The sequence below is a fragment of the Lissotriton vulgaris genome, chromosome 11, assembly GCF_964263255.1.
Source record: "Lissotriton vulgaris chromosome 11, aLisVul1.2, whole genome shotgun sequence".
NCBI classification, from domain to species: domain Eukaryota; kingdom Metazoa; phylum Chordata; class Amphibia; order Caudata; family Salamandridae; genus Lissotriton; species Lissotriton vulgaris.
In genome coordinates, this window is record NC_141699.1 from 262924892 (window position 1) to 262952625 (window position 27734).

General features: G+C 45.7%; 1 protein-coding gene across 1 annotated transcript in view; it reads left to right on the forward strand.

The window, feature by feature from the left end:
• Nucleotides 1–27734, forward strand: part of TBC1D10A (TBC1 domain family member 10A) — a 434628-nt gene that overhangs the window by 344896 nt on the left and 61998 nt on the right. The window contains exons 5-7 of the mRNA XM_086943207.1: nucleotides 6758–6872; nucleotides 20675–20740; nucleotides 21336–21525. Of these exons, the coding sequence (XP_086799333.1) occupies nucleotides 6758–6872; nucleotides 20675–20740; nucleotides 21336–21525 (371 nt within the window). The remainder of the gene's footprint in view (nucleotides 1–6757; nucleotides 6873–20674; nucleotides 20741–21335; nucleotides 21526–27734) is intronic.

A 27734-nucleotide genomic window follows, 5' to 3' on the forward strand; every position in this document is an offset into this window, starting at 1 on the left:
AAAAGCTGCAGGCTCAGCATGGCTGGTCGACATTGTCTAAGACCCCAAGTTTTTAGAAGAGTCAGTAACCAGACTTTGCGGTGTTCCTGATAAAATTTACAGAACAAGACGGTATGGAGGGTAGTTTGTGTTGATTTTCCGTCACAGGGACAAAGAGGTGGATTTGAGTCCCAGACGTTTGGGGTTGGAAAAGCTACCAGCTTGTGGAATATGTTTAGTCTGAATCTTATCAGGAGGTAGCGGTCAAGAGTGCCGATATTGAGAGTTAAATAGGGCTGAATTAAAAAGGTGGATTGGACCGTTATTGCATGTTGGACGGACTGTTTCCCTGCTTCTGATTGTAATCTCAGATTTTCCAGATGGCCCAAGGCTCGTGTTTTTAAGTTGTTTTTTGTGAGTTCTCCAATTTTTTCTGGATTTGAGTAGTATTGTTCTACTCCGAGTTCGATGAAAAAGTTCCGGATATAGGCTAGCCATTTAATTTTTAGAGCATGGTCCAGGGACATTGCATCTGCCAGTATCGTCTTTGTAAGGTCATTTTTTTCTGAAGCCCAGATGCGGCGCCATAGGAGTAGCGGTTGTATTTTCGCAAGATCTTCGATATGTGGAACGCCCAATTCTGTGTGGCAGGCGTAGGTCGAAGCTCGCTTAGGGGCTGATAGAAGAAATCTAAAAAAGTTATTTTCTGCAATTTGCAGAGAAGTAACATCCATATGACCCCATAATCCTGCGCCATATAGGGCTGTCGATTGGCATTTGGCTTTATATATAGTTAGCAGCTCCATGGGCGGACGTTTTCCCAGTTTTTGTGTGAATGTCACCAATGCAGCTAATGCTCTTTTAAAGCAGTGTTTCCTGGCTTCCACTGCCTTTTTTCCAGGAGAGTTTGTTATCTATTGTGACTCCCAGGTAACAATATTCAGTTGTGGAGTCTATTTTTTGGGTATCAAGGAAAATGGTTTTTTGATGTTTTCTCCCGACCCCAGCCTTCATCACGAAAGTCTTTTTCACGTTTATGTGAAGGTCTAGGGTTCTCATGAACTGAGAGTATCTGTTGAGAGATTTTTGGAGTTCACAAGGGGTTCGTGCCAGGAGGACGGCGTCGTCCGCGTAGAGCAGAGCGGGGATCGGGCGATGTTTAGCCTGCGGGAGATCCCGGGCACCCTTCAAAAGCTCTACCTCCAAGTTGTTGGTGTAGAGGGAGAAAAGGAAGGGTGCCAGGACGCATCCTTGTCTGACCCCACGCTCCACTCTAAATGACGCTGTCAGTTCCCCCTTTGTGCCAAAACGAACTCTTGCGGAAGGATTAGAATAGAGTTCCCTTAAAAAGTTCAAGAGTGGCACATCTACCCCCATTTGGGCTAAAAGGGACCATAGTTTAGTATGGGAGACGCAGTCAAAAGCCGCGGACAAGTCCACGTAGATCATGTAAAGTTTTTTTCTTTTTTGGCTTGCACGTATTTTCCAAAAATGACCGAAAGGTTCAGGGCTTGTTCCACGGTTCCTAGGCCTTCTCTAAAACCGAATTGTAGGTCAGATAGTATACCTCTCTCCTCCACCCAATCCTGAAGTCTTTCTAGGATCACTCTGCCTGCCATCTTCCCCAGTGAATCCAACAAAGAAATTGGGCGGTAGCAAGCAGGGTCCTGGCGGTTGCCTTTCTTGAATATCGGCACCATAATGGACCTTGTCCATGACTCCAAGATTCCTTTTTTTGCCGTTGCAGTGCACACCCTTGTTATAATCGGTGCCCAAAGTTCTGTTTTGTATTTAAAAAAGTCAGCCGGGACTCCGTCTGGGCCTGGAGCTTTTCCTTTTTTGGTTGAGTTCAGTGCCTGAAGGATCTCAGAAATTTCGAAGTTTATGTCTATAGGGTATGGTGGAGATATTTCTTTTTCCTCTTCCGTTTCTTGATCAGAGGATGATTTTTGAAAAAATTTTGTGAAATGAGATACCCATTCTGCAGCGTCTATTGCGACTTCGATTTTTGTGCACGTGTCATCAACCAAGAAGGGAGTTCTTATAATTCTCCAGAAGGCTTGGGGGTTTTTGTCTTGTGCACTGGTATGGAATTCGTTCCAAAGTGCTTGCTTGAGTTCCTCTTTTCTCTTTTTTCTGGTTTTGTGGTATTCGCTTCTTAGGATGGCTATAGTACGAGGATCCCTTTCGTCTTTGTTTAGGGCTAGTTTCAGCTTTGTATGAGCCTTGGTGCACTCTTGATTGAACCAGCCTTTTAGTCGGGGTAGTCCAGTTTTATGTTTTGCTGTAAGTAGAACCTTTAATTTATCCATAATTTGGGCGAAGTTGTTAAGGAGCTCCTCGTCTTCTGTTGATATGTCCAAGCAGATTTTAATTTGGGGGTAGACTGACTTTATCAGCTTTTTAGTGAGTTCCTCTGGGTTTATCTTCCCCCACTTTATTGAGTACCCATTTAGCTTGTCCATGCTTATGTTTTCCTGGGTCAGTGCGTTGGCTATTGTCATAGGAGGGCATTGTTGATGGTTTGTTGTCACTTCCAATTTTAGTATTGCGTGATCGCTTTGGGAATTCGGTTTGACTTCGAAGTTTTTTGCTCTTGATTCTAAGGTAGCTGATATTATTATGAAGTCAACCGTGGTACTGTAACCTCTTCCTATGTAGGTCGGTGCTAGCGAGTTGGCTCCACGGTCCAAGGTGTTTACTACTTGGAGGTCCAGATCTGATAGGAGATCGTTCATTAATCTGCCCATGTTGTTATGCGAGAAGTGGATAAGAGAAAGACCTTCCTCTGTCACCATGCCAGGACATTTTTGTTTTGGTTGGGTGCAGGCGTGGAGGTTGAAGTCGCCTACCCATATTATAGATACCGGGCCTCTTTCTCCTTGTTTCGTTCTGAGAGTGGTTAGTTTTTCGTGAAGGTGAGTTAGGACTCTCTGAAACTCTGGTTCGTCCAGGTTATTGTAGAAGTTAGTAATGACTATTGACTCTTTTTTCGGTAGGGAGAGACCAAGGATCTGAAAATTAGGGTCCAGTTCGAAGACCTTTGTTTTGATGTTTTGAATTGTATTGGCTAAATAGATGCATAGTCCTCCCTTTGATCTACCCTTCTGTCCTGACGTCGCGGGGGAGAAGTACGTCTTGTACCCCTGTAAATGGTGTTCTTGTTGTGACCACGTCTCCTGTAAGCAGATTATTTGATGACTGTGCGCGTGGTACTTAATTGTCCCATCCTCCACTTTTGTCCTTAACCCTGCAATATTCCAGGAGATCAGGCTTAGGGTTGTTGGATTGTCCCTAGAGGTTTTGACTGTTTGTGATTCACCAGAAATCTCTCGGTCTAAAGGGGTTAGAGTTGAATCCGAGGATCCCAGTGAGTCGGTGCTATTTAGAGACTGTTCTTCTAGCTGTGATGGTCAGTCAACGCACTCTAGGGCGCTATACTTGTTTGCTAGGGGAAGACCATTCCAGCCATCCCAACGTGGGGGATCACTGTAATTTCTCCACTGTTCTTGTGCTCTCCATTCGTCCCTTTCTCTGCCTCGATGATTGGGACCTAATGGATTGAAAGGGGGGGGCCGTCCTTGCCACGGTTGCTGCCATTGGTGGGTGATGTGTTGTGTGGGTTGAGGTGGTTGCTGCCACTGCTGGGAAAAGTGATGTAAAGGTTGGGGAAGTTGAGGGGGTGGTTGCCACTGGAAGGTTGTATGTTGTGGTATTTGTGGGAATCGCGGAGTATGTGGAGGCTGCTGGCATTGGTACGTAATGTATTCTGAGGGGTGTATAAGCCCTCTATTTACCGGAAAAGTGGAGCAGGGAAAATTTTGTTGTGAGGGTGTTGGTAGGAAATAGCACAAGGGAAGAGGGTTTATTTGGGTGGCAGGTCTACTGCTGGGTGTGTTGCAGATATAGTTTGCTGCCCCTATCTCCCTAAATTTGATGGTAATAACGTCACCCGCTATGGTCTTCGTGTTCCTGCCCACCCAGTCTCCTCTACGTACAGAAAAGATCTCACCCCTGATGTAAGCAGGTAAGGGTTTATGCAGTTGGAGCCACTGGGCACATTTATTCCTTAGTTCTGCGAAAGTTTCTCTTATACCCTCCTTCAGTGGTGGTACAGCTGTTAAGACCACCACGAAGGGGGAAGCTTCCGGCGGGAAGTTGATTATTTTGGGGCGAGACTGCTTCGTCTTAGATTCTTGAGGTTTCTCTAGGAGGGGAGACACTACTGGAATAGTAATGTTCCCATTAGTGCCTTTAGCTTGTCGGTTTTTTGTTTTGGTTGGACCTGCAGAAGCTTTCGGGGCTGCCTGAGTTGCGGAGGCAGAACCTACCGCAATAGGGGTGACTGGGGAAGCATCTGAATTACTCCCTTTTTGGGTTAGAAGCTGTATAGCTGATGCCTTGCTAGGTGGTGGAGTGTTAGGCTTGATCGATGTGCCTGTTGCGTGTTTGGTGCAGGGTGTTTTTTTGGGAAGTATTTCTTTTACCCCATGCGTTTGCGCGGGGCCATTCCCGCTTATCCTACTACCACATTTTGAATTAATTAATGACGTAAGTCTATCTAGCTTCGATATTAAAGGTTTAATTTGTGCCGCTATTGTGGCTTCGAGGTCTGATTTAAGGTCTATTACCATGTTTTCCACCCAGCAGGGTATACCTGCCGCGGAGTTAGGGGTGGGTGAAATCAAGTTATGATTCTTGACTTTTGCTTTGGGTTTTTCCTTAATATTGGGCATGGCCTTGGTGGAAGTGGAGGTGTCTTTTGTTGCTTCTATCGGTACTAAAGTCATTTCTGTGTCAGGTAGAGTGGGATGACTAGCTACACTCTGCTCTGGTTTGTCAGTTAGTAATTGACATGCTTCTAAGTCTGGGGTAGCCTCGAGGTCAACGTATGACAAATCGGAGTCTGATTGGGTCACAGATAAGTCTACAGCATTCGGGACGGTCAGTGTGGGGACAATAGTTAGGGGTAAGGGTAAAGAACAGTTGTTGACGGCCTGGTGAGCAGGGGAGCTTACGGTTGCAAGAGAACCCAGAGAAGAGCGTTTTGCTTGCATAAGGTCCAGGGAGACTCTTTTTTCCAACAGGATTATGCTCTTATCGATGGTTTCGTTGACCCGGGATATGAAGAGATCTATGGGGCCGGTCACTTGTGCCACGGCCGTAGCTTTTTTTGTGTTGCTTCTAGTTTTGGGACGCATAGTGGTCATATGTGATTTGAGTCAGGAGCTTCAAAGTGGGCCTCTCAGGAGTTTAACGGAGAATCCTGTGGCTGGCCACTCTGTGTAGAAAAGTAAGATGAGTGTCACTGGGCTGCCTTCCTTACATGTGATAAAGAGAAAAAAACAATGCTGGGGGACTGGTCCTCTGCCGTCCTCGAACGGCCTCAAACGGCCCTGTCTTTGCCCAGTCTTCGCCCGGGCTGCGTCCTGCGCTGCGGGAGTGAGATGTTATTATGTAGGAGGCGGAAAGGGCGGGGGGCGGGCCAGCAGGGAGAGCGGACCGGAAGCTCTCCGTCGGTCTTGCAGGGACTTCTGGGAAATGAAGTCCCCGCACGCTCGCAGCCCCGCTGGTTCCTCGCGCCCCTTACCGCCTTGCCGCCTGTGTCCTCGGTTGCTCCTCCAAGGTGCTGCCTCAACCAACGCCCACCAGCGAAGCGGCACCCGCGGAGCGGGTGCGGCGAGAAGTGGGCTGGGAGACCGGTGCGCTGCTGGGCTGATAGGCTACAGCGTGGATGAAGCCTGGAACCTCCGCTTGTGAAACTGAGTAAGTGTCCCACAGGATAGTGGGGGAGGAACACTTTTAACAGCCTGTGATGGGCGGGGGGCGGGCCAGCAGGGAGAGCGGACCGGAAGCTCTCCGTCGGTCTTGCAGGGACTTCTGGGAAATGAAGTCCCCGCACGCTCGCAGCCCCGCTGGTTCCTCGCGCCCCTTACCGCCTTGCCGCCTGTGTCCTCGGTTGCTCCTCCAAGGTGCTGCCTCAACCAACGCCCACCAGCGAAGCGGCACCCGCGGAGCGGGTGCGGCGAGAGGTGGGCTGGGAGACCGGTGCGCTGCTGGGCTGATAGGCTACAGCGTGGATGAAGCCTGGAACCTCCGCTTGTGAAACTGAGTAAGTGTCCCACAGGATAGTGGGGGAGGAACACTTTTAACAGCCTGTGATGGGCGGGGGGCGGGCCAGCAGGGAGAGCGGACCGGAAGCTCTCCGTCGGTCTTGCAGGGACTTCTGGGAAATGAAGTCCCCGCACGCTCGCAGCCCCGCTGGTTCCTCGCGCCCCTTACCGCCTTGCCGCCTGTGTCCTCGGTTGCTCCTCCAAGGTGCTGCCTCAACCAACGCCCACCAGCGAAGCGGCACCCGCGGAGCGGGTGCGGCGAGAGGTGGGCTGGGAGACCGGTGCGCTGCTGGGCTGATAGGCTACAGCGTGGATGAAGCCTTGAACCTCCGCTTGTGAAACTGAGTAAGTGTCCGTGAACTAGTCAAATTCATAAACTTCGTGAGCCATGACTGTAACACCTAGTACTGCATTGTGCCTGTTGTGCTCTTTCGACATTTGGAGTAAAGATTAGAGCATGTAAATGCGTTAGTGATGTTTAGTTTTCCTGTAAACCTATCACAACTTAAAACAATAGTAATTGTTTAAAAAATGAGAATAGTGAGCAGACATCGAACATCCTGTGTCCTTGTATAGTTGTAGAGTGAAAGGTGGTTATAGCAGGTGATACATGTGAGGAACAGTTTTCTTTGTAATGTTTAACCTTTATTCTGTGTGTTTTATAGACAGCAGGATCTGTTCCGAGTGCTGAAAGCATACACATTGTACCGCCCAGATGAAGGGTACTGCCAGGCACAAGCGCCCATCGCAGCTGTCCTGTTGATGCACATGCCTGCAGAGGTAAGAGAGGCAAGGGGGTCCAGCATGATGTCTTCTGCAGCTAGCAGTTTTCATAGTGATGGAAATAAGCAAAGTAGAAGGCAGTGGGTGGTTGTATGTGTAAAGCTGTATGACCGTAAGAAGCAGCTCGGGAGATGGTAATCAAGATTAGGCTGAATGTTTCATTCTACCTGTCTAATTTAGCGACTTTACAGTACTCTTGTGACGCAAAGTTCCAGCCGCATTCCAGAAAATCACTGCATGGAGAAAGATTTCCCACCAGCCTCTAGAAATGCGAGCGCAAGCAAGATTTGGCATTCCCAAGTGTGATAACCTAAACGGTTGCGTTTCAAGGGCTGTTTCTCAAGTAGATTAGCTTCAGTTAGAGTAGATTCCCTACTCGAACGGCAGCAAAATCAACTCGAATGACTGCGCACTGTGGAACAACTCATGTTGACGTTTTTGCTGATTGTTTTTTTTTTCTGTTCACGATACCAATGCTAAATTACAGCGCAATGTGTATATTTTATGCTCGTTGGTGAAACTGTGGAATCGCGCTGAGTTTTTATGTAACTGAGTGGAATTCTGCAGAGTGAGATTCCGTGATCTCCACTCACCCCAATGGTAATCTACCACTCCTTTATTAAGGAAGAATTACTCACACAACATAACATGGTGTCTGCTTTCTCAGCATCATCTGTCACTGTTTTTAGTCCATCTCCAGCAAAACTTTACATGACCTAACAGTATTCCAGAATCTATCTGCAAGCAGACAGTGTGCTGCACCCTTTCTCTTGTGTAGTCCTTTTAATGCAAGTACATACATAAACCTATGTTTGGATTCTGTGTTCTGGCGATATGGAGCAACTCTCACTTTCCCATAGCCCCATCATTAGATCTCCACATGTAAGCAATATTTCCTTAAAACCTTTTTTAGCTTCTTGTTAACATATTTTCCTTCTCCATCCAATGTTCACTCATCCTTTCTCATTATAACCCTCCTAACTTTTTCCCTTGTCACTCCCTTTCTTAGACTCCTTCTATTTACATTAATTAAAAAGCAGCTCCTTCAGTCGCTTGCTCCTCTGCTGTCTCATTTCTAGGTTGGTTTCTCTCTACCTACCTCTCTAGTTGGCTCAACTCTGTTCTTCTTCGGTGCCTACTATTTATCACTTAAATTGTTCAATCTTCCTTTCGCCAGGCCTTTCACATTTCTCTGTTTTGTCATTTCCAATTTCTATCCATTCACTCACCACTTTTCCTTCTTCCCCAAAATGTTTGTGTGATGTTTTGCCACTGTGAGATGGGACCAGAGAGAGAATATCAGGTGATGTATGGAATGCTGGACTTCTTCACAGCCACTCATTCATTATGCCGCTTATTAAAGTGAGGAACCATTTACAGTTCAGCCTTGATACTGCTCCCATGGGAGCAGTCCAGACCAAGATACCAGGCCATGTACAGAATATTCTGAACAACAAAAAAAAGGAATCTAAGCAGCGAGAGGTTGCGATTAGCCAGCCTGCACTTTGGTCCTCTATCTCCAACACGATCACATAGCCTTTATACATACATTCAAACCAGTCTTTCTTCCTCCCCTGAGGGATATAGTCATTCGCTCAGTAACTTTGCAAGTCCCTCTGCATCTGCACACTTTCAGTGTTTCTCAATTCTGTGGCAAATATTTTTTTCCATTGGCTTCCTTTCCAGTGATTTGGGGGTTCTGCTTGTGCTACAGGTAGCTAGATTTAGATAGTGATGCTTGAATGTGCTCGGCAATAACAGCTTACACTCGCGGTCTGTGCCTTTCCTGTCTCGGTTCTTCAAAATTATGTTTTTTGCATGGTTGTTTTGTTGGTTATTGAGCTCTGCAAGTTGCTCCACCTAGTGTTTGGGATGTCTAGAATGATCTGCCATGACCCAGCATGCACCTGACACAGACTGCACCCCTAGATCTACTTTCTTCTTTATATTAAGCATTCAGTCATTTTAGCCTTTGCCCACAAACTCTTAGAAGCACTTGTCAAAATACTGCCTATTCAAGATAGGCAGAAGAGGGGATGTTAGTTTCTGAATCTGAAGAGCTCACCGAGGCAACCTTCAATTTTATTAACAGTTGTTTCAAAATTATTTGTGGGTGGATTTCCCATTTCACAATGATACAAAACTAACAATAATATTTAGGGTGCAGAAAAACAAGCTATGGAACAGCAGTTTGCAAACACTTTAGTTTGCAAAAAAACGTTTATTTAACCCAATTTCATCATCTATTTACAGATTAAAATTAATTGACTCATATTTAGGCTAGTGTAGGCACAGAAGCTAGCACACCACATGTTTGTGTGTGTGTGTGTGTGTGTGTGTATATATATATATATATATATATATATATATATATATATATATATATATATATATATATATATATATATATATATACTCAAAATTCTACACAAACATTTTGTAATAGTTTGTAATTTTGTGCACTGCAAATATACATTGCAAACTTTCTCCTGTCAAAAATACGTGTCCTGATTCTATCATAATTCTTTATGATTATGATGGCAATCGTGTTTTGTAAATAAAAGCAGAGGATATGGTATTGTTTATATACTTTTACATTTATATTGAAAAATAATTCATCTGAAGGTAGTCTTGTCTCACTATTGATTTATGATCTATTTTTCCACCGTCCTTTTTTTTCAATAAGCCGTGTCACAGTAGCAGGGATTGAGATGACACATGCAGCGTTTTCTGGGATGAATAATGTGAAAAACATGCCGAAGCACAAAGAAGATAACGGAGCACTTGGTCAAACCCACTAGCAGACATTAGAACTTTTTTCTCAAGACACTTACCAAACTAAGATGATCAATCATTTGTTACTTCTTACCCTTACTGAAGGTGGTTATGAAACAAGTTACTGGATTTGAGTTAAAATCCACTTAGTCATGCCAGATATTCAGCATAAAGACGCAGTAGCTCCACAAAGCCACCCATATCCCATCCAGAGAATGCCTGAGGCAGAGTCTTTGCTAATCTGTGGCAGCAGTTCACATAGAGTGGCTCCCACATCTTACTGTATTAAAGAATGTATTGTGCACATAATGCTGTTTAGGCTCTGCCTGCAGTGTTACATCATGTACTTTTAAGCAGACGTAATCCCACTCTGTGTCTAATTAGTTCAATTTACAAGCAGGGCGACAGAAGTATCCCAAACCATTATCGACTGTTCACTCTAATTGATATAGAGGCAAGGTATTACACGGGGCCAGTCCGAGAGGGTACCACGACTAACATCATCAATCAATCGATCAGGGGTTTGTAAAGCACGCTACTCATCCGTGAGGGTCTCAAGGCGCTGGGGCAGAGGTCTTCAAACTTTTTGATGCCGAGACCCCCCTGTCAAAAAATGTTAGGCGTAAGGACCCCCTCCGACAAAAAATTGAAGAACTTGGTACTCATCATCATCGACAACCTAAAGCGCCCCCAATTACCACGTTAAATCATTTTACAGTGGGGAAATAGTATTAAACAGTGTTTAGCAAATCAAAGGTTTGTGGGCGACTGTGGTTCTTCACAGGGTGAGGGTCAGAAGAGAGGTTGTGAAAGGTAGCAAAACGCACTCGTCTAGAGATGGAAGCCAAAAGACAACAGTTGTTTCTTTTTTGTGGGTGAAGTTTATTGTACCCAGAGGCCGGTAATCTAACAGACAGGTAAACTAGATCATTCAAGATCACACAGGCAGTCGGCGAGGAGCTGAATCGCCTCCAAATTAGCACACACAGCGAATCTGTGAGAGCCTGGCCTTGACATGAGACAGACAGCTGTTTACCGCACGCCATTGTCTCCTCCTTCTCCCCTCCCCGGTACCAGGGTGATTTATGAGTATTTATTGCTGACAAACTTATAGACCAGTCATGGAAAATGATGCCACGAGAGAACAGTTTTGGCACACATCGGTATTCAAACATGGTTGACTAAATGTTTTGACATATTTTTATGTTTTGCTGTATTACCGCAAATAGTACTTCCATTGCTTGTCATTTATAGAAGCTTCCTTAATACATTTGAACTACATAATTTAAAAAACTCCATGTTTTGGAATTAGGGGCTAGATGTAGGTAATTTTATTTTACCACTTCTTAAATACCGAATTTTACCGATTCGGTATTTAAGAAGTGGTAAAATAGAGAGGGGGGGGGGGGGTGTAGGTATTACAGAATCGGTAAATACCGTATCGTTAAGATTCCGTATTTACTGATTCTGTAAATACCGATTCGGTAATGCCCATTGATTCCTATGGGCATTGAAGCCCATAGGAATCAATGGGCATTTACCGAATCAGTATTTACTGATTCGGTAAATACCGATTCCAGCAAGGGTGCAGGGGGTGTCACTTTGACACCCTCTAGCACCCCAAATACAGGCATGTGTGCCATGTGGCACACAGACATGCCCTAAGGGCATGTCTGTCTGTCACATGGCATAGGTGTGCATGCACACATGTGCATGCACTCCTGGATTCGGTATTTAACCACCAAATTGATTGGGTGGTAAAATACCGAATCTGAAAGGCCTTTGGGACTCGGAGGAGTCCCACCTACATCTAGAAGTTACTGAATCGGTAAAAATACCGATTCAGTATTTTACCGATTCGGTAAATTTACTGAATCAGTAAAATTGGCCCCCTACATCCCAAAAACCCATTTACCGGTCGGTAACGGCCATAAATGGCCACCTACATCTGGACCCTTGTTTCTTTGCAAAACACATGAATAAAACGTAATTTTGTAATTACAAACGTCGTCATTTTTCTAATGTGTATTGCACCAATATCTTGAAAATACATTTCTTTGCAGGACATAATTATCTGTTTCTAACCAGAGCTGAAATTCAGAAGGCCATTAAGGTTTCCATGAGCCCATACTCACTAATCTAGTGATTAGCGAAGTTATAAACCACAACCAATGCCCTCCTTTAGGTGGAATCTATAAGTGGGTGGAACACCCTATGAATATTGAGACTGCCTCAGGTGTTAGATCGAAACCTAGACAGTTGGCCCAGTATATATAAGAACCTGCTGCTAATAGATGAGAACTGGGAAAGTACATAGAATATGGATCCAGTCTACATAGCCTTGACATCAGGGACATGAATTTGTGATCTCTTGTTTACATTTATGAAGATATACAACGATATTATAGATCAGCCATTGGCTGCAGGCTTCTGCAATTTGCATCGCACACTATTTTAAGAGTGTGATCACAAGCTTCATTCCAAATTGCAGAGTTAATTTCATGGACTGCTTCCTTTTCCCGTGCCTTTAGAATTCTCTCTTGCCTCTGCAACATCTGCACTAATATTTCATTGCACCTCCTAGTGAATTTAATAAACGTTATTTCACCTATTTAGAAAATACTACTACATGTAATAAAAAGACATGAGACCCTATTGAGGCCACCAGTCCTATATATTGTGAATATTTACTATTTAGAACTTTTTGACAAAAAAATGAAAAATGGTTGTCCTCCAATGAACTCTCCCAGACAGTATTTAAATGATTCCTCCACGTGATAACATTTTTGGTACTACAAAAACCACCACATCAAGAAAGGTGCAATCATGGATGCTTTACTCATAACAAATTATCATCGCTTTTTTTTGGAAAGTGTGGCAATTGCAGTTGGACAAAGGCATCATATTAATCTGCTGCTACAAGAATAAAAACAGAAAGATCACGGAAAATAAACATTTCAACGTCAAACAAATGAATATGAAGCTGCTGTTACAAAAACAGAAAGTACACAGAAAATAAACACCATTCCACGGTCATAAAAATGAACCGGAGACTTTTTCCTGTCCCCCACCCCCTACCCACATGGCTCATCAAGGAAACAGATCAGAATCTGTGTGTGTGTTTTTGCGTGCAAGATAGTTTCGGTGCATGTCATCTGCAGCTGAAAAGCCAGGACATGGGGAATGAGGAGGGGGCTTACCTAATTATTCCTGGAAGCTTCGGGTTGCCTTGTAACCAGCCCGAAGGCAGCAATGAGCCACGAAGAGGAGTTTGAAAAAAAGAACACGAGGTGAAAGCTGCCAGGGTCAAGAAAGACAACTGGATCCAGTGAAAGGCAGCAGTGACGGCGCAGAACTCAGTGGAAATACAGCCTGCATTGCGAAGGTGCTGGTCCATCTTCATGTACAAAGTTTGCGGGCATTTCCTGATGTGTATGCTGCAGTCTCTCTGATTGGAGTACAGGCATTGGTGACGTATCCACATTTTGATTGGCTTATTTTTCCCTGTCCTGCACAGAGAGGCTCCAGAGGTGTAATTCCTTCAAATCCAAAACGAAACGTAAACGTTTTGGATTCGAGGCAGCAGTGACGCAGGTGAATGCGAGGCCCCCTTCCAATGACTCCACGCCCCCCCCTGGGGGTCGCACCCCATAGATTGAAGACCTATGCGCTAGGGGGCAGCTCCGGATCAGTCTTTGAGCCAGGTCTTGGGGTCCTTTCTGAAAGTGGGTAGTGGAGCATCTGATGTTCCCAGGGAGCTTGTTCAAGGTCTTGGCTGCGATGAAGGAGAAGGCTCTCCCCCTGTTCGGCTTCTGCGGATCCGGGGGACTTCTGCCAGTGCGAGGTCTGCAGAGCGGAGCTTCCGCTTGGGTACGTGGAAGGATAATCTCTTGTTGAGGTATTCGGGTCCAATGTTGTTGAGGGATTTGTAGGCGTGGGTGATGAGTTTGAAGGTGACCCTCTTCTCAATGGGTAGCCAGTGGAGGTCTCGTAGGTGTTGGGTCATGTGTTCGTGATGGGCGTTCTGAGGACGAATCTGGGCGCGGCTTTCTGGATGGTCTGGAGTTTGTGAAGTAGGGTTCTTTTGATTCAGGTGTAGAGGGCGTTGCCGTAGTCCAGTCTGCTGGTAATGAGAGCGTGGGTGACGATTATTCTGCAGTCGGGGGTGGGGGGGGGTTCCATTTGAAGGTCTTGCGGAGAATGTGCAGGCAGTTGAAGCTGGTGGAAGCGACGGGGTTGATCTGGCGATTCATGGAGAGGGAGAAGTCGAGGATGATGCCGAGGTTTCGTGTGTGGTCCTTGGGAGTGGATTGGATTCCCGAGGGCGGGTGGCCACCAGGTGTTGTCCCAGGGGGAGGTGCACGGTCCGAGGATGAGGACCTCGTTCTTCTCTGAGTTGAGCTTCAGGCAGCTGTCTCTCATCCAGGCTGCCACGTTCTTCATCCCTTCCTGGAAGCAGAGTCTGGTGTCTTCGGGGTTCTTTGTGAGTAAGAGGATGAGTTGGGTGTCATCGGCATAGGATACAATGCTGAGCCCCTGCTGTCTCCTCATGATGCTAACCCTGCTGAAGGACGCGGCCAAAGCAGTAAAGAGCTCGCTATTTTTATGTTTCATAGATTATAGTGCAGCGTTTGACCACGTAAATCGTGCCAAACTATGGGAGAAGCTAGAAAAGTGGGGGATACCTAAGCCTCTCCTAAATCAGTTGATCTTATTACAAACTGACACCTGGGTCAAGATCAAGCTGGGAGCAGGGACGCATCTCTCAAGGTGAATCAACACCTCCAAAGGCCTAAAACAAGGGTGTGTCCTAGCCCCCATGCTGTTCAACCTCTTTTTAGCAGACCTTCAAGGGGAATTGGACAACATTACATCACATGCCCCACGTTTGGGAAAAGTCTTGCTGTCCAATCTTTTATAAAAGAAACAGTTGATGGACAGAATGCTGGACAATGCAAACATTCACCCCCAGTCACAAGGATCTGGGTTTAATCCATCATTCTTTCCTCACCACACCACCCCAGTTTGGGCCCAGCCATAGGCAAATCAGTCTTGACCCTGTTCCTTGTGGGAACAGTCCAGACCGAACTGCCAAGCCAGGTCCTACCTGGACCGGAAACAAGCATCCTGGGACCGTTTCAGGAGTGGCATGGTGAGCAAAAAAACGATGGATTTAGGCCCAGATCTCTGTACTGGGGTGAATGTATGACATTGTTCTGCATTCTGTCCATCAATTGTTATTTTTGCATTTGTCACCCAGAGTGGGACCTGTATGCCCAGGCATGGGTCCCGTGCTCGCCATGCCACTGAAGTCAAGATATCCTGGCTGATGAGGGCTGAAAACCCGAAACCGGTCCTAGGATGCTTGTTTCCTGTTCAGGGAGGACTTGACCTAGAAGTTCAGGCTGGACTTTTCCCATTGGGTGCAGGGTCAAGAATGAGTTGCGTATGGTTGAGTCCCAACTGGAATGGCATGGTGAGCCAAAAAAAACGATAGATTTAGGCCCAGATCTCTGTACTGGGGTGAATGTTTGACATTGCTCTGTATTCTGTCCATCAATTGTTCTTTTTGCATTTGTCCAATCTTTTATATGCGGATGATTTCGTTTTAATAAGCCGGACCCCAATCGGCCACCAAAACCTGCTGGACACCACTAATAAATTCTCTCAATGCAATGCATTAGACAATAACTTAAAGAAAACAAAAATCATGACATTGAATTACAATAAGACCAAGAAAATCATGTGGTACCCTGATGGGTGCAGCCTAGACCGGGTAAACAACTACAAGTACCTCTGAGTTCTACTTGATAGCAGAGGCTCATGTGAACCCCAATTGGAGGCCCTGCGTCGGAAGGGCACCATGAGCAACCTTGCAATGATGCCCCTGAAGAAAGTTTTACCAGACTGAACATTAGGTCCCCTGTTACAGGTGATTCGAGCATGATTGCAGCCAATGCTCACATATGGGAGCAAACCAACGCAAGGGAAAGAGGTGACAGTCTTAGATAAAATAATTGGTAGCACATATGGGAGCAATCTTTCAGCTAGCAAACTATGTGTCACCCACTCAAACACACCTGGAATTCAGTCTTCAGAAGCAATTCGTGGAAAGAAGGGGTGCCTATATAAAAAGCTGGCACAAGTTCAGAGGTGCTGAGCAAGGATCTCTAAATGTGCATCTTTGGACTGAGTTGTCACATCGAGAGAAATCACCCGCCAGAGAGTACCTGGTCGAATTACTGGAAAGGCTTGAATTGTCCAACCTCTGGGAATCCTCCACAGATCATAAAAGCTTTAAAAAGATTGTAACCAAAGTAATTAAAATGATATCCATAACAGAAGACAAGGAAACTTTGGCTAAGAGGGCTCACAGATGGATTGTACATAATCATTGTAACACTCTTATGCCACAAGCTTATTTGAAAATGGGAGTTAAACAGAAGATAACATTTTTTTTAAAGTTGCGCTTTGGCATTTTACCAATTCTCCCTCACCTGCCACCTTGGAAAAGGAGACCAGAAGAACAGTCCTGTCATCTTTTTGGAACAGGAAATGAGGACTTAATACCTATTATTTGCATCTGTCCAAACCTGATGGACAAAAGACTTGCCTTACTTCGACCAACATTGTATCAGAAGAGCCTTAGGACCTGTAGGCAGGCTGTAAAATTGTGTTTTAACTCAGAAAAGATCCAGCTAAACTGCAGACTTGCAAAGTACTTTGATATAATGACTGAAAGACTCAAGCTCTAGCCGCAGGCGACAGCAGAATAGCAAGCTGCTAGACTACTTTTATTGAGCACTTTAACAACCAAACTACATGTGGGCCTGTCTCGTCCATCCCATGTTTGAAGCACAAGCACTTTATCCATGCTTTTACCCACTATAAAAGGTTTGAATAGGCACACTGAAGTACAAGCACTTTGTCCCTGCTTTTACCCACCTCAAAAAACCGAGACTTGATATGACCTCTACCTATACCATAACATGAAGCCTGTATTTTAAATGTTAAAGTATAAAATTGAGACAAGGATTGTTTTATGTACTTTTAACGCCCCAATGTTTTAAATTGTGAGTTTTAATTAACTGTACAATAAATTACTTGCTAACACTCTGTGTCTAATTAGTGGCTTCTCAGTCTACAACACTGACAGGCTTGATCTGCTTTCTAGCTGAATCCTCTGAAAAGTATATAAGGAAAGGGAGTGGAAGCTTTGTGTTGGTCCATGTACCAGCAGCATCTACTCACTGCACTTGTTCCTTAGGACTTTGGTTTTGTAACCTATTATGATTCATCATTTGTTGAAGAGGAACAGCCTGCACAGGCTCAACAGAATTCAGAAATGGATTACAGAACACACCAGGACTCCCAGTTGATCAGTTTTTAGCTAAAGAGACTGACATCTACACTAAAAACTGCTCTGTTAAAACATATGATCGGAACCGCACTCAAATGGCTTACTGATTCTTTTGACCGACTGGACTTTTCTGGTCTTTTCCCCGTCAGCAAGCTCCAAGTCCCACGCCTCTCCTTACAGAGTACGTCAGGGCTCTATCCTCAGCCCATTACTATTTAATATCTGTTAGACCCCTTGCCACAATAGCTGAAGAGGCTGGGTTATCCATTTTCTCATACGCTGATGATACCCAGCTTATCTTCTCTCTCTCCACCAATGAGGCATCTAATGTGTCCTCGCTCCAGGTAGGGCTGCAAAAGATACCTAGTTGGATGCATGCCAACATGCTAAAACTGAACAGTGGCAAAACAGAAGTTTCAATTCTCGGGGAAAAACAAAGATCTTTGGGGCCCCCAACATTGGCCTCCTCAAATGGGTGATCTCCCCCAACTGGTGCAACTAGTTCGCAATCTGGGCGTAATCATTGATGACCAACTATCAATGAGGCAGCAAGCAGTCCAGGTCGCATCAATCTGCTTCACCATCCTAAAATGGCTCAAGAAAATACTCTGGATGTTGCCTAGTCCCACACAAAGAACAGTGGTCCAGGCCCTAATTACCTCCAGGCTGGACAATGGCAACGTCCTGTATTTAGGAGCCAACAAGGAGGTGGTTCGAAAACTGCAGGTAGTACAGAACTCTGCAGCCAGACTGCTTTGCCAGGTGCCTAGAAAGGCCTCTATTTCAGGCTCTCTCTTCGATCTCCACTGGTTTAGGATGGAGAATCGCATCCAATTCAAGGCCCTGTGTTACATGCATAAAATTTAATTGGGCACAGCACCACAGTATTCAAGTGCCTAAGTCCATCCCTCCCTCCCAACGCACCTTCTCGATCCTCTAGTCAGGCCAAATTTCTAGTCCCTAGGATCAGACGGTCGCCTATAGGTAGCCGGTCTTTTTCTTACCTGGCCCCTTTACTATGTAATTCACTCCCTACGCCGCTCCGGCATGGAACCATCTATAACAACTTTCGCAAAGGCCTAAAAACGTGGTTATTCAACCATTAGTTTTTTTTCCCTCTCTCTTGCCTGTGTCCGATGGCGCCGGGAAACCTCCGGGTAGCTGTGCGCCTTATAAAACTAACTTAATAATAATAAAAGAAATGCAAAAATGTTTTAGTGCTGGCAGAGTTTGGTACCTTACAAGATCTTTCAAAAAGCAGTTAATCTCTTTTATTGTGCTCCTATAAGCTGAACACAGCCCAGGGAGTCATCAGTTAACTCCTGTTCAAAATCAACAAGGGGCTTTGGAATTTTAGGATCACACAGTCATTATGAAGTTATTATTATGCCTGTGTGCAGTCATGACATCTCAGCAGCAGCCAATGGGTTCAGGATGAAGAGGGAAAATAAATTGGTAAGATTGGTAAACTTTCTCCATCAGAAGGCTCAGGATGAAGTGGGGTCAGTATGGTGTGCTTATGAAGACTTAGGCAAAAGATTCTGGTCCTCTCCTAGAATGCATGGCTATAATAATTTTCTCCCAATCTTCTCACTTATTCTTTTTTAGGTCGAGCCTAGGGCAGCGCGCAAACACTGCTCTAGGAGATGACCTTTAGAAATCGAACAACTCTTTTCAAGCACTCATGCTTGTGGCGGCATCCACCTTGCAGGAACGAGCAGCGGCGCGCAGGGGCAATCTGTTTTCAATGAGCGTGGCGGCACGCGCTTGTTTACATTTGCCTGCTCACGCCCGCATAGTGGATGCCGCCACAAGCACAAGTGTTTCAAAAGTCGCTTTCACTTTCTTGCCGGCTGATCATGTCTACGTGCTAATAAGCTGTGGACAAAATGCAATTGGAGACTAAGTCTTGGGGATTGTTTACATCTGTCGCTTTCGCCACAATGGGGTGTGCTCGCTGCCTGCCAGGACTGTTGGTTCCTATTTGAAGTATCTGTGAGTATATAATGTTTATGAAAAAGCATCTCTCGGGCACTTTTCTCGTGCTGACATGAGCAGCGGCAGCCCTCCTTTATGTAATACGCATGTTCCTCAGTCGTTTTGCTTTAACTCTGCAGCAGTTCATGGTTTTAAATGTAACTTGTTTTTTTAAATTCTATACTGTGCAAACTTTACCCAAATATATTGGAGCGTTTTACATTGACAACGATCATGTTATTTTTAGTAGGCTAAAAATTAGGATAGGATTGTCCAGAATCACAGAATTGTTAGCCAGTACTGAGACTCGAGCGTGCTTTTCATGCCAGCTCTAAGGTAGGCAACTCTAGCCTTACGCCACAACTTTGCCCACAAGAACTAAAAAAATGTCAAGGATATATACAACGAAGCCATAGTTGTTGTTTATTTATCTTATGCAATCAATAACCATTCACAAAGGCAATAGTCCTGTTTGTTGTAGGTGTAATGTTACTTGATGTCTTCTATATCTGCATGCAACGACAGAAGCAGCAAAATACCAGCCAGGTGGAACACTACAAAGCACAGATTTTTAGCTTAAAGTGTTTAAGCCACGCCCTTTATTATGTCTGTCATGTCCATTTGAGAGACCGCCCCCCATTTTTTTCGTCCCACTTAAAGCCCTGCTGCGGAAATCCTGGTGTTAATGTTGGCTAACATCCTGAGGAGTGCCAGTTGCAGCTTTTGTGTCAGGGAAACGCCATAGTGAGAACGCAATTTCATTGTTTTATTAATACATATAATATTTTACACCCTATCAGGGTATGTCCTACTACCAATCTGTGGGAGTTTATAAACTACACATTCCGTTTCAGTAACAACAAAAGTTTGTGGTAGAAAGGTTCCAGCTTGTTTCACAATAAGCCACATTTAAAGATTGCCTATAAACAAATTGGTCAGCAAAGCCTGGGACAATGGGCCCGGTTTACAAGGGTGTTATAATTTACGTGCTCCCGTTTATTCCTGGACAAAATTAAGTCTCACTTCCTAACAGCAAAATCTTTCGAGATCGGGCCCTGCGCCTCTACCCGGTACAGTGGGGTAAATGGACAGCCTGTACGTGGCTGTCCAACTGTATAAACCGTAAAAAAGTAATGTGCCAGACATCATTTGCTTTAAGTACAGTTTCTGAAAACCAGTTTAGTTTTCCCACTGCTTCATTGACCTTTGAACCCACAAATATATGAGCTGGTCTGGGTGCCTGCGACCTGTACTCTTCTTTGCTTCAGGGAGCTGTTTGTTTCACTTCAGGGCAGCTTTGTGCTGTAAGTGAGCTGCATGGCTAAACACTCCAAAAGATCCAAAGGCGAGACCTATTGGCTATGCCAATGCTTGTTTCTATATTCTCCTCATCCATCAGTCTTCATTGGACTGACTTGCTGTCCTACCTTCTGTGTGATGTTTTTCTTCTTCCCATCGTTCCTTCTGTTTAATCATTTTCTCTTATTCCCGCTTCACCCCCCTACAATTTAGTCAGCCTTTCCCCCCAACTTCACCCTAAATTTTCCTACTCACAACAGCTTCTCTACAGTTTTTGCAGTCTTTACTTTCACACTTCAATGTGACATGCCATCTGTTTCTTTATTTGCTTTCTTTTTGCATATTTTATGTGTAAATAATACATTTCTGCCTTGTTTTCATGATATAGCAAGCGTTCTGGTGCCTGGTACAGATATGCGAGAAATACCTCCCAGGGTACTACAGTGAGAAACTGGTAAGTGGTGGAAAACATGGAATCCTACCATAACGAGCTTTGATATGACTGCCTAAAAGCAACCGCAGATGTCCACTGTAATGATAATTCTCTCCAACCTGGGACAGATAACCTTTTAACCAATACGGTCTCCCTGACAGACTTTACTAGTGCATTGTCCTTTGCAGCCAACTGTGCATCATCTGCCTATCTAGTAGTTAATATCCTGATTTTTAGCAATGCTTTCTTCGCACTTGATCACCTAGAGGCTCAAAGTGGGCCTTCTTCAACTAACCGCAACTACTGTTGGAGACCTTTTCTTAAGTGCCCGTTTTAGTGTATTTTCAAAATCCTACAGTAGATTATTTTACTGAACACAATGTCGAGCAAAAAAGTATTTGAAGCATATTTTATTTTACTCTCTCACGTGTATGATGTAATGTTTCTAGTTCCCTCTCACAACATAGACCAGAATTTTTTACTCCAGCCACATGTAGAAGCCGAGAATGTGTTCTTGTCCAATTTACTCTGGTGTTTAGATTGAGTTACTGTAATGAAATTTAACTTTGAGCATCCTGCTCATCTTCGGTGTCTGTTATCTTCCTCCCTTCTGCAGGAGGCGATACAGCTGGATGGTAAGATCCTTTTTTCATTGTTGCGGCGTGTCTCTCCTGTGGCATACAAGCATTTGAACAAACAGAAGGTGGATCCCATCCTGTACATGACAGAGTGGTTCATGTGTGCATTCTCCCGCACTCTACCTTGGAGCTCTGTGCTACGCGTCTGGGACATGTTTTTCTGTGAAGGTATGGGTCTGTGACTCCCACTGTTGGAAGAAGGGGATGGCATGGGGATTGTAGTTTACAGCATTCTCTGGTGCCTGTTGCATTGATGAGGAGGATGGTGGTTCACAAGAGGATTGCAGCTACACTTTGTGCAGCCCTGGCATGCCTATCAAATATTGGTCACTGTAGGATGAATTCATATGAATCCTGCTATAAGTCCCTCAAGTTCCATTTACCATGCTTTCTTGTCTCAAATTTAAGTCAGTTAACATCCTTAAGCCATCTGGCTAATCGTACCATAATTTGAATGTTCGGGACATACGAGCTGCAGATTACACACTGTGCATAGATCGCCACCTAGTTTTGGGCCCGGATGTTTGCAGTTTGTTTTTGTCCTGAAAAGTTCTTTTGAAGTAAAGAGATAGGTGACTCCTCCTTTGGACCACATTGCGCATGGGCATCCGCTCCATCCTCAGTTTTTTTCCGCCATCGGGCTCGGATGTGTTTCCTGACCAACACCGAAAAAGAAGCCATCTTCCTCATCCACGCCGACCGCTGCTTCAACACCCAAGCACTCTGCGTCGAAGACTGGCACCGGCTCATCGATGTCAAAACCGCACTCTGAGCCGAGTAAAAAAAACTGCCTAAAGGTCCCGACTCCCATGCTTCGGAGCCGAAAAAAACCCCGGAACCGAAAAAACACGTTCCGGTTAAGGACATTTCAAAAGGTCACAGTTCTAAGCCAAAAGACCCTAGAACAGCTACCGATTCGGTGCTGAAAAAACCTCCGGAACCAAGAACTTCGACACCAAAGCATCTACCCTCCACAGAAGAGCTTTTTACACCAGATCCTACTCAAGACTCTTGTAAAACATTCTAAGACTGGCCAACTGACTCTTAGCTCCAAGAAGAGACCACTAGAGGCGCCTGCACCTCCTCCTCCTCCTCCTCCTCCTCCTCCTCCTCCAAAGAAGAGAGACATTGCAACTTCTTCATTAAGGGTCCCTTGTCCACCACCTCCACATACTCTTCCTCCTCCTCCACCACATCATTCTCCTACACCATCCCCTAATCCAGATGATGATGTAGATGCAGACTCTGATGACACAGGTGGGGGTGCACATGACCCAGTAGGGACCAATAGTCCCCCTCAGTCACTTAATCCATGGGATGATTATACCACCCCTAATGTGCCTTACGTCCCTCAAGATGATGTATATCCCTCCAGGCCTCCCCGCCCCCCAGAGGACACTATAGGTTTTAACCTACTAGTCCATAGGGCTGCCCAATACCATGGGGTCAACTTGCACATAGACACTGTAGAGGACGATTTCTTATTGGACACTTTTGACACTTACACAAAGGTCCACTTCCATTTTTCCAATGCTTAAGGGGGTCATTAAGCATGCAACAGAGGTATTTAAAGATCCTGTCAGGGCTCGAGGCCTCAACCCCCGCATTGAGAAAAAATACAGAGCTGCCCTACAGATCCAGTTTACATTAGAGGCCCAACACTGCTAGATTCCTTAGAAGTTTCTAACGCACATAAACGTGCCAATTCACAAACATCAGTTGAGGCCTCACCACCAGATAAGGAATCTAAACTCCTTGACGCCTCCGGCAAACGAACAGCGTCACAGGCAGCTAACATATGGCACATTGCCAATACTCAAGCGCTATTGGCAAGTTACGACGGGGCACATTATGATGAACTGGAATCCATAATGCAGCATCTCCCAGATAAATATAAAAATAGGGCCAATGAACATATAAAGGAAGGTAAAAATATCACCAATACTTCCATACGTTGTGCCCTAGATGCCGCAAATACTGCCTCTAGGGCAATTAACACCAGTGTCCTTTTGCGTAGGCATGCCTGGCTACGTATTTCAGGTTTCAAACCTGAAGTACAAAATTCCATCCTCAATCAGTCATTTGATGAGAAACACCTATTTGGCCCTAATGTCGATGTATTTTTTCAGAAAATGACCCAACTAAATCTAAATCTATGGGAGCCTTGCAATTGCAAGCTGCTAGACTTTCTTTTCGCCGCTCATCATATAGAGGCAACACAAGAGGCTACTCCTCGATAGCCCCTCCCCTTCCTATAAGACCCCTAGCCAATCCACAATAACTAAGGGCTACCAAAGAGGGGATTACAGGGGTAACCACAACAAAGGCAGAGGCAAAACCAACAACTCCCGCTCTGCCTCCACCCCTTCCCAATGACTTTCCTCCACTTCCCCCCACCATTCCACTCCTGTGGGGGGGAAGACTACAACAATTCCTTCCTGCTTGGAAAAACATCACATCAGACAGGTGGGTGCAACAAATTATTCAATCAGGTTACTGTCTACAACGAACATCTACCCCCCCAAACATACCGACCAAACAGCGTCCAATGTCACAAGAGCATCCATCACTGCTAAAGCAAGAAGTAATATCTCTACTGGAAAAAGGTGCAATAGAACCTGTTCTTCTGCACCAACAAAACCAGGGAGTCTACTCCCTATACTTTCTTATCCCAAAGAGGAACGGCTCTCTAAGACCTATTCTAGACCTCAGACCTCTAAACATATACATACATTCAGACCATTTTCACATGGTTACACTCCAACAAGTCCTTCCTCTTCTGTTACAAAACGACTTCCTTGCTACTCTAGATCTCAAGGACGCATACTTTTTTAAAATTTATTTTTTTATTTTATTGGCATTTTCTGAGGAACATACAACCATTACAATCATTCGCATTCAGTATCAACATTAGATATACAGTCTGTAGACATAAACACAATGCTAGGAGTACAGTGGCAAAGAAAACAAGCCTTGCATATGACCAAAAGCACCATCTAGTGTGCCGCACACCTGGAACCCAGGTATTACAAATGAGCTGGCATTTTCCCTATCTTCCAGAAAAACTCCTGTGGGCACCCCATCTCACAGCCTGTAGTGGGTCTGTTAATCGGTCTGTGAATTGGGAACAACATCCCCAGCTTGGGCGTCCTCACCCGCCTGTTCGCTAACAGCCTCATTCTCCGCAATGGCGCGTACATGTCGTCTGTCAAGGAACAGGGACCAGAAGTTTTTGGTCCTATTACGGCGTGGTAATAAGGCATTATATAACTCTGTCTGTGTGCTGCAATATGTCGTTTCCCTGGACCATTGTGCTATTGTAGGGGCCGGACCCCGCATCCAGTTGCTGGCAACACATTTTCTGGCCAAAAGGAAGGCCATATCAACCAATCTCCTGTTCATCGGGCGTAGGGGCTTGGAATAGCCCAGTAGGGCCAGTAATGGGTCAGGAGTCAGAGTCAGCTGTGTGAGCTCGTTTACATCTTTGTAGACTGCGTGCCAGAACATCAAGACGCCTGAGCAGGACCAGGCTACGTGTAGGAAATCAGCAAGGGGATCCCCACACCTTTCACATGTAGTTATCCCTCAAACCGTCCCTGTGTAATCTTTCAGGGGTGTAGTAAGTTCTATTTAAATATTTAAAACGCAATAATCTGTCGTCCATTCAAGGACACCTTCCTCGTACTCGTGCAGCAATACTGCCACATCTCCTCCCCTAGTTCTATTTGCAAGTCAGCCTGCCATTCTAGTCTCGGCTTGGCGTAATCCGCCGTCCTCTCAGAGAGGGCAATGCGGTACAAGTTGGTGATCAATTTAGTAGGGGTCTTAGCGTCGATAATGTATTCAAAGGCTGTTACTATCGCGGGTTCCTCCATATCCTCCCCCAATAGGGCTTTTAAAGCATGTCTCACTCTATAAAACTGGAAGCGTGCTAGCAGGAAAGGGGAATCAGCCTTGATCTCTATCTCACTCCAGCTGCGGGCCATACCCGCAGCAAACAAATCTCCCATTGTATAGATTTGTAACCCTATCAAAGCCTCCACCACCCCCCGTCCGGACACGGGGACAACCAAGTGCACCAAGCCGCGTGCGCCTTAGGGGCGTATAGCACGCTGCATGCCTGGGCGTCCATCATGTGGTGCCATGCGTGTGTAACAGCATTCAGGGAATCCATAATGTCCGTTCTCTGGTCTCGAGGTCAGGATAGCAGCGCAGGCAAGGGCGTAGGGTCTGCCATTATCGATTCAATCCATACGAGCGGGATATCCACTGGGCCATGTATCCAATGGTAAGTGTGCGCGCTTTGCGTCGCTTGATAATACAGTTCCGGGTCTGGAGCTTTAGGTCCGCCCGACGTGTACGGACGCACTAGTATTGTCCATGCACCTCTAGGTTGTTTTCCGGCCCATGCCAGCATGACCATTAATGACCGCAGCTGCCGAAAGAAATGATTCAACAGCACCATTGGAATATTGCTAAATAAAAACAAAAAACGCGGCAACACTATCATTTTCATCAATGAGATTCGCCCCAGCAGCGACAGTGGTAGAGCTATCCATTTATCGACATCCTCCTCTAGCTTCGAGACAGCCCGGCCATAGTCCTCCCGTAATACTACCTCAGAATCCGTGTGCAGCTTGATTCCCAGGTACCGTACCACGTCCGTGGTCTATTGGATGGGGTATTCCGGTTCAAATGGGCGTGTAGTAGGGGTGAGAGGGAACATGAGGTACTTCTCCCAATTAACATGGATGCCGGAGAGGGAACTAAAGAGAACCACTTCACGGAGCACCGTTGACAGGTGTGCCTCCGGATCCCGGACATGTAAGAGGGTATCATCCGCGTATGTGGATACAATTAAGTTATAGGTGGGAAATCGAATGCCCCTGTGTCCATGGTATTCGCGCAAAGCACAGGCCAATGGTTCTGCTACTAGGGCATATAATATAGGGGAGAGGGGGCATCCCTACCTCGTGCCTCTCCCTAGCCGTATGGGGTCCGTGATTTGAGAACCTATGCGTATACGGGCAGACTGGGAAGTGTACAGCGTGTCCAATAATTGGAGAAACCGCACCCCCACTCCCATGCGGCTGAGGACCAATCTCAGGAAAGGCGACTCGACAGAGTCGAAGGCCATCTCCATATCGAGAAAGACTGCAACCGCAGATATCTCCGGGCGAGTATGCTGAAATGCTGCAAAAAACGTCCGAAGGTTGTACGTGCGATTACGAGTGGGGACAAAGCCCGCCTGTCCCGGCGCCACCAGAAGGGTAACCATGGGGGCAATGCGGTTGGAGATGATTTTAGTGAATATTTTCACATCAACGTTCAATAGGGACAGGGGCCGATATGAAGCGCAATTCCCCAGGTCCTTACCAGGTTTGAAGATTGCTACCAATATAACCTCTCGCATAGTAGGTGGCATAGAGCCCTTTTCTGCCATATCCTCACAAAGGGTAAGCAGATGTGGAATCAGTAATTCCGAATAGGCCTTGTAGAAGTCGACAATGAGACCGTCGCTTCCCTGCGCGCTACCCGCTTTCATAGTCGACACTGCCCAAACGATCTCCTCTCGCTCTATCGGTCGTGCCAGGAACTCGCGGTGCGTATTAGAAAGCTAGGGAAGCTCTATGTGAGAAAGATAATCAAGAATACGCTCCTCTGGAGCTGGGCCTCTCGAGGCGTATAGAGTGGTATAGTACTCCCAGAAGTGCTCCGCAACCTGCGCATCCGGAAGCTGCTCCTCAATGAGCGGTGATCTCATAACGGGCATAGTCATTCTGCTTCTACTTTGCTTTGCCATTGGAGCCAGCACAGTGCCAGGACGCTCCCCCTGACCGTACAATCTGGCTATTGCATATTTATCGAGATGGCTAACTTCCGAGTCGGCCTCGTCGTTATATTCGCGCAGCGTTTGTGCTAATTCACGGGCAAGGGCTTCACTAATATCGTGTCAGCGCTTTTGTTCTATTCTCTAGCGGCCTCCGAGCTGCAGCTGCAGCCGAGCGCCGGGGGTCGGGACCATCCGATCTATCAATGTGCGGATGCAGAGTCATGTTGAAGTCTCCCCCCCAAAGGACATTCCCTCCCAAGTGAGCAGCTACCCTGGCCGCTAACTCCGTGTAAAAATCCGGGTGGTCATAATTAGGGCGTTAACTAGACAGAGTTCCATGCCCCTACCACTGCACCTCGTCATAGTGTACCGCTCATCCCTTTCAATCTCTAGAGGTGTCATCTTCAAGAGAGTCTTTGGGTTAACCTACGTGTGACGTGAACCCAGCTGCAGGAATGTTCCCTTGGAAACCCCTGTATCGAAGTGTGTGGCTGTCTGGATGTAAGTGCGTCTCCTGTATCAATGCCACATCAATGCTATTCCT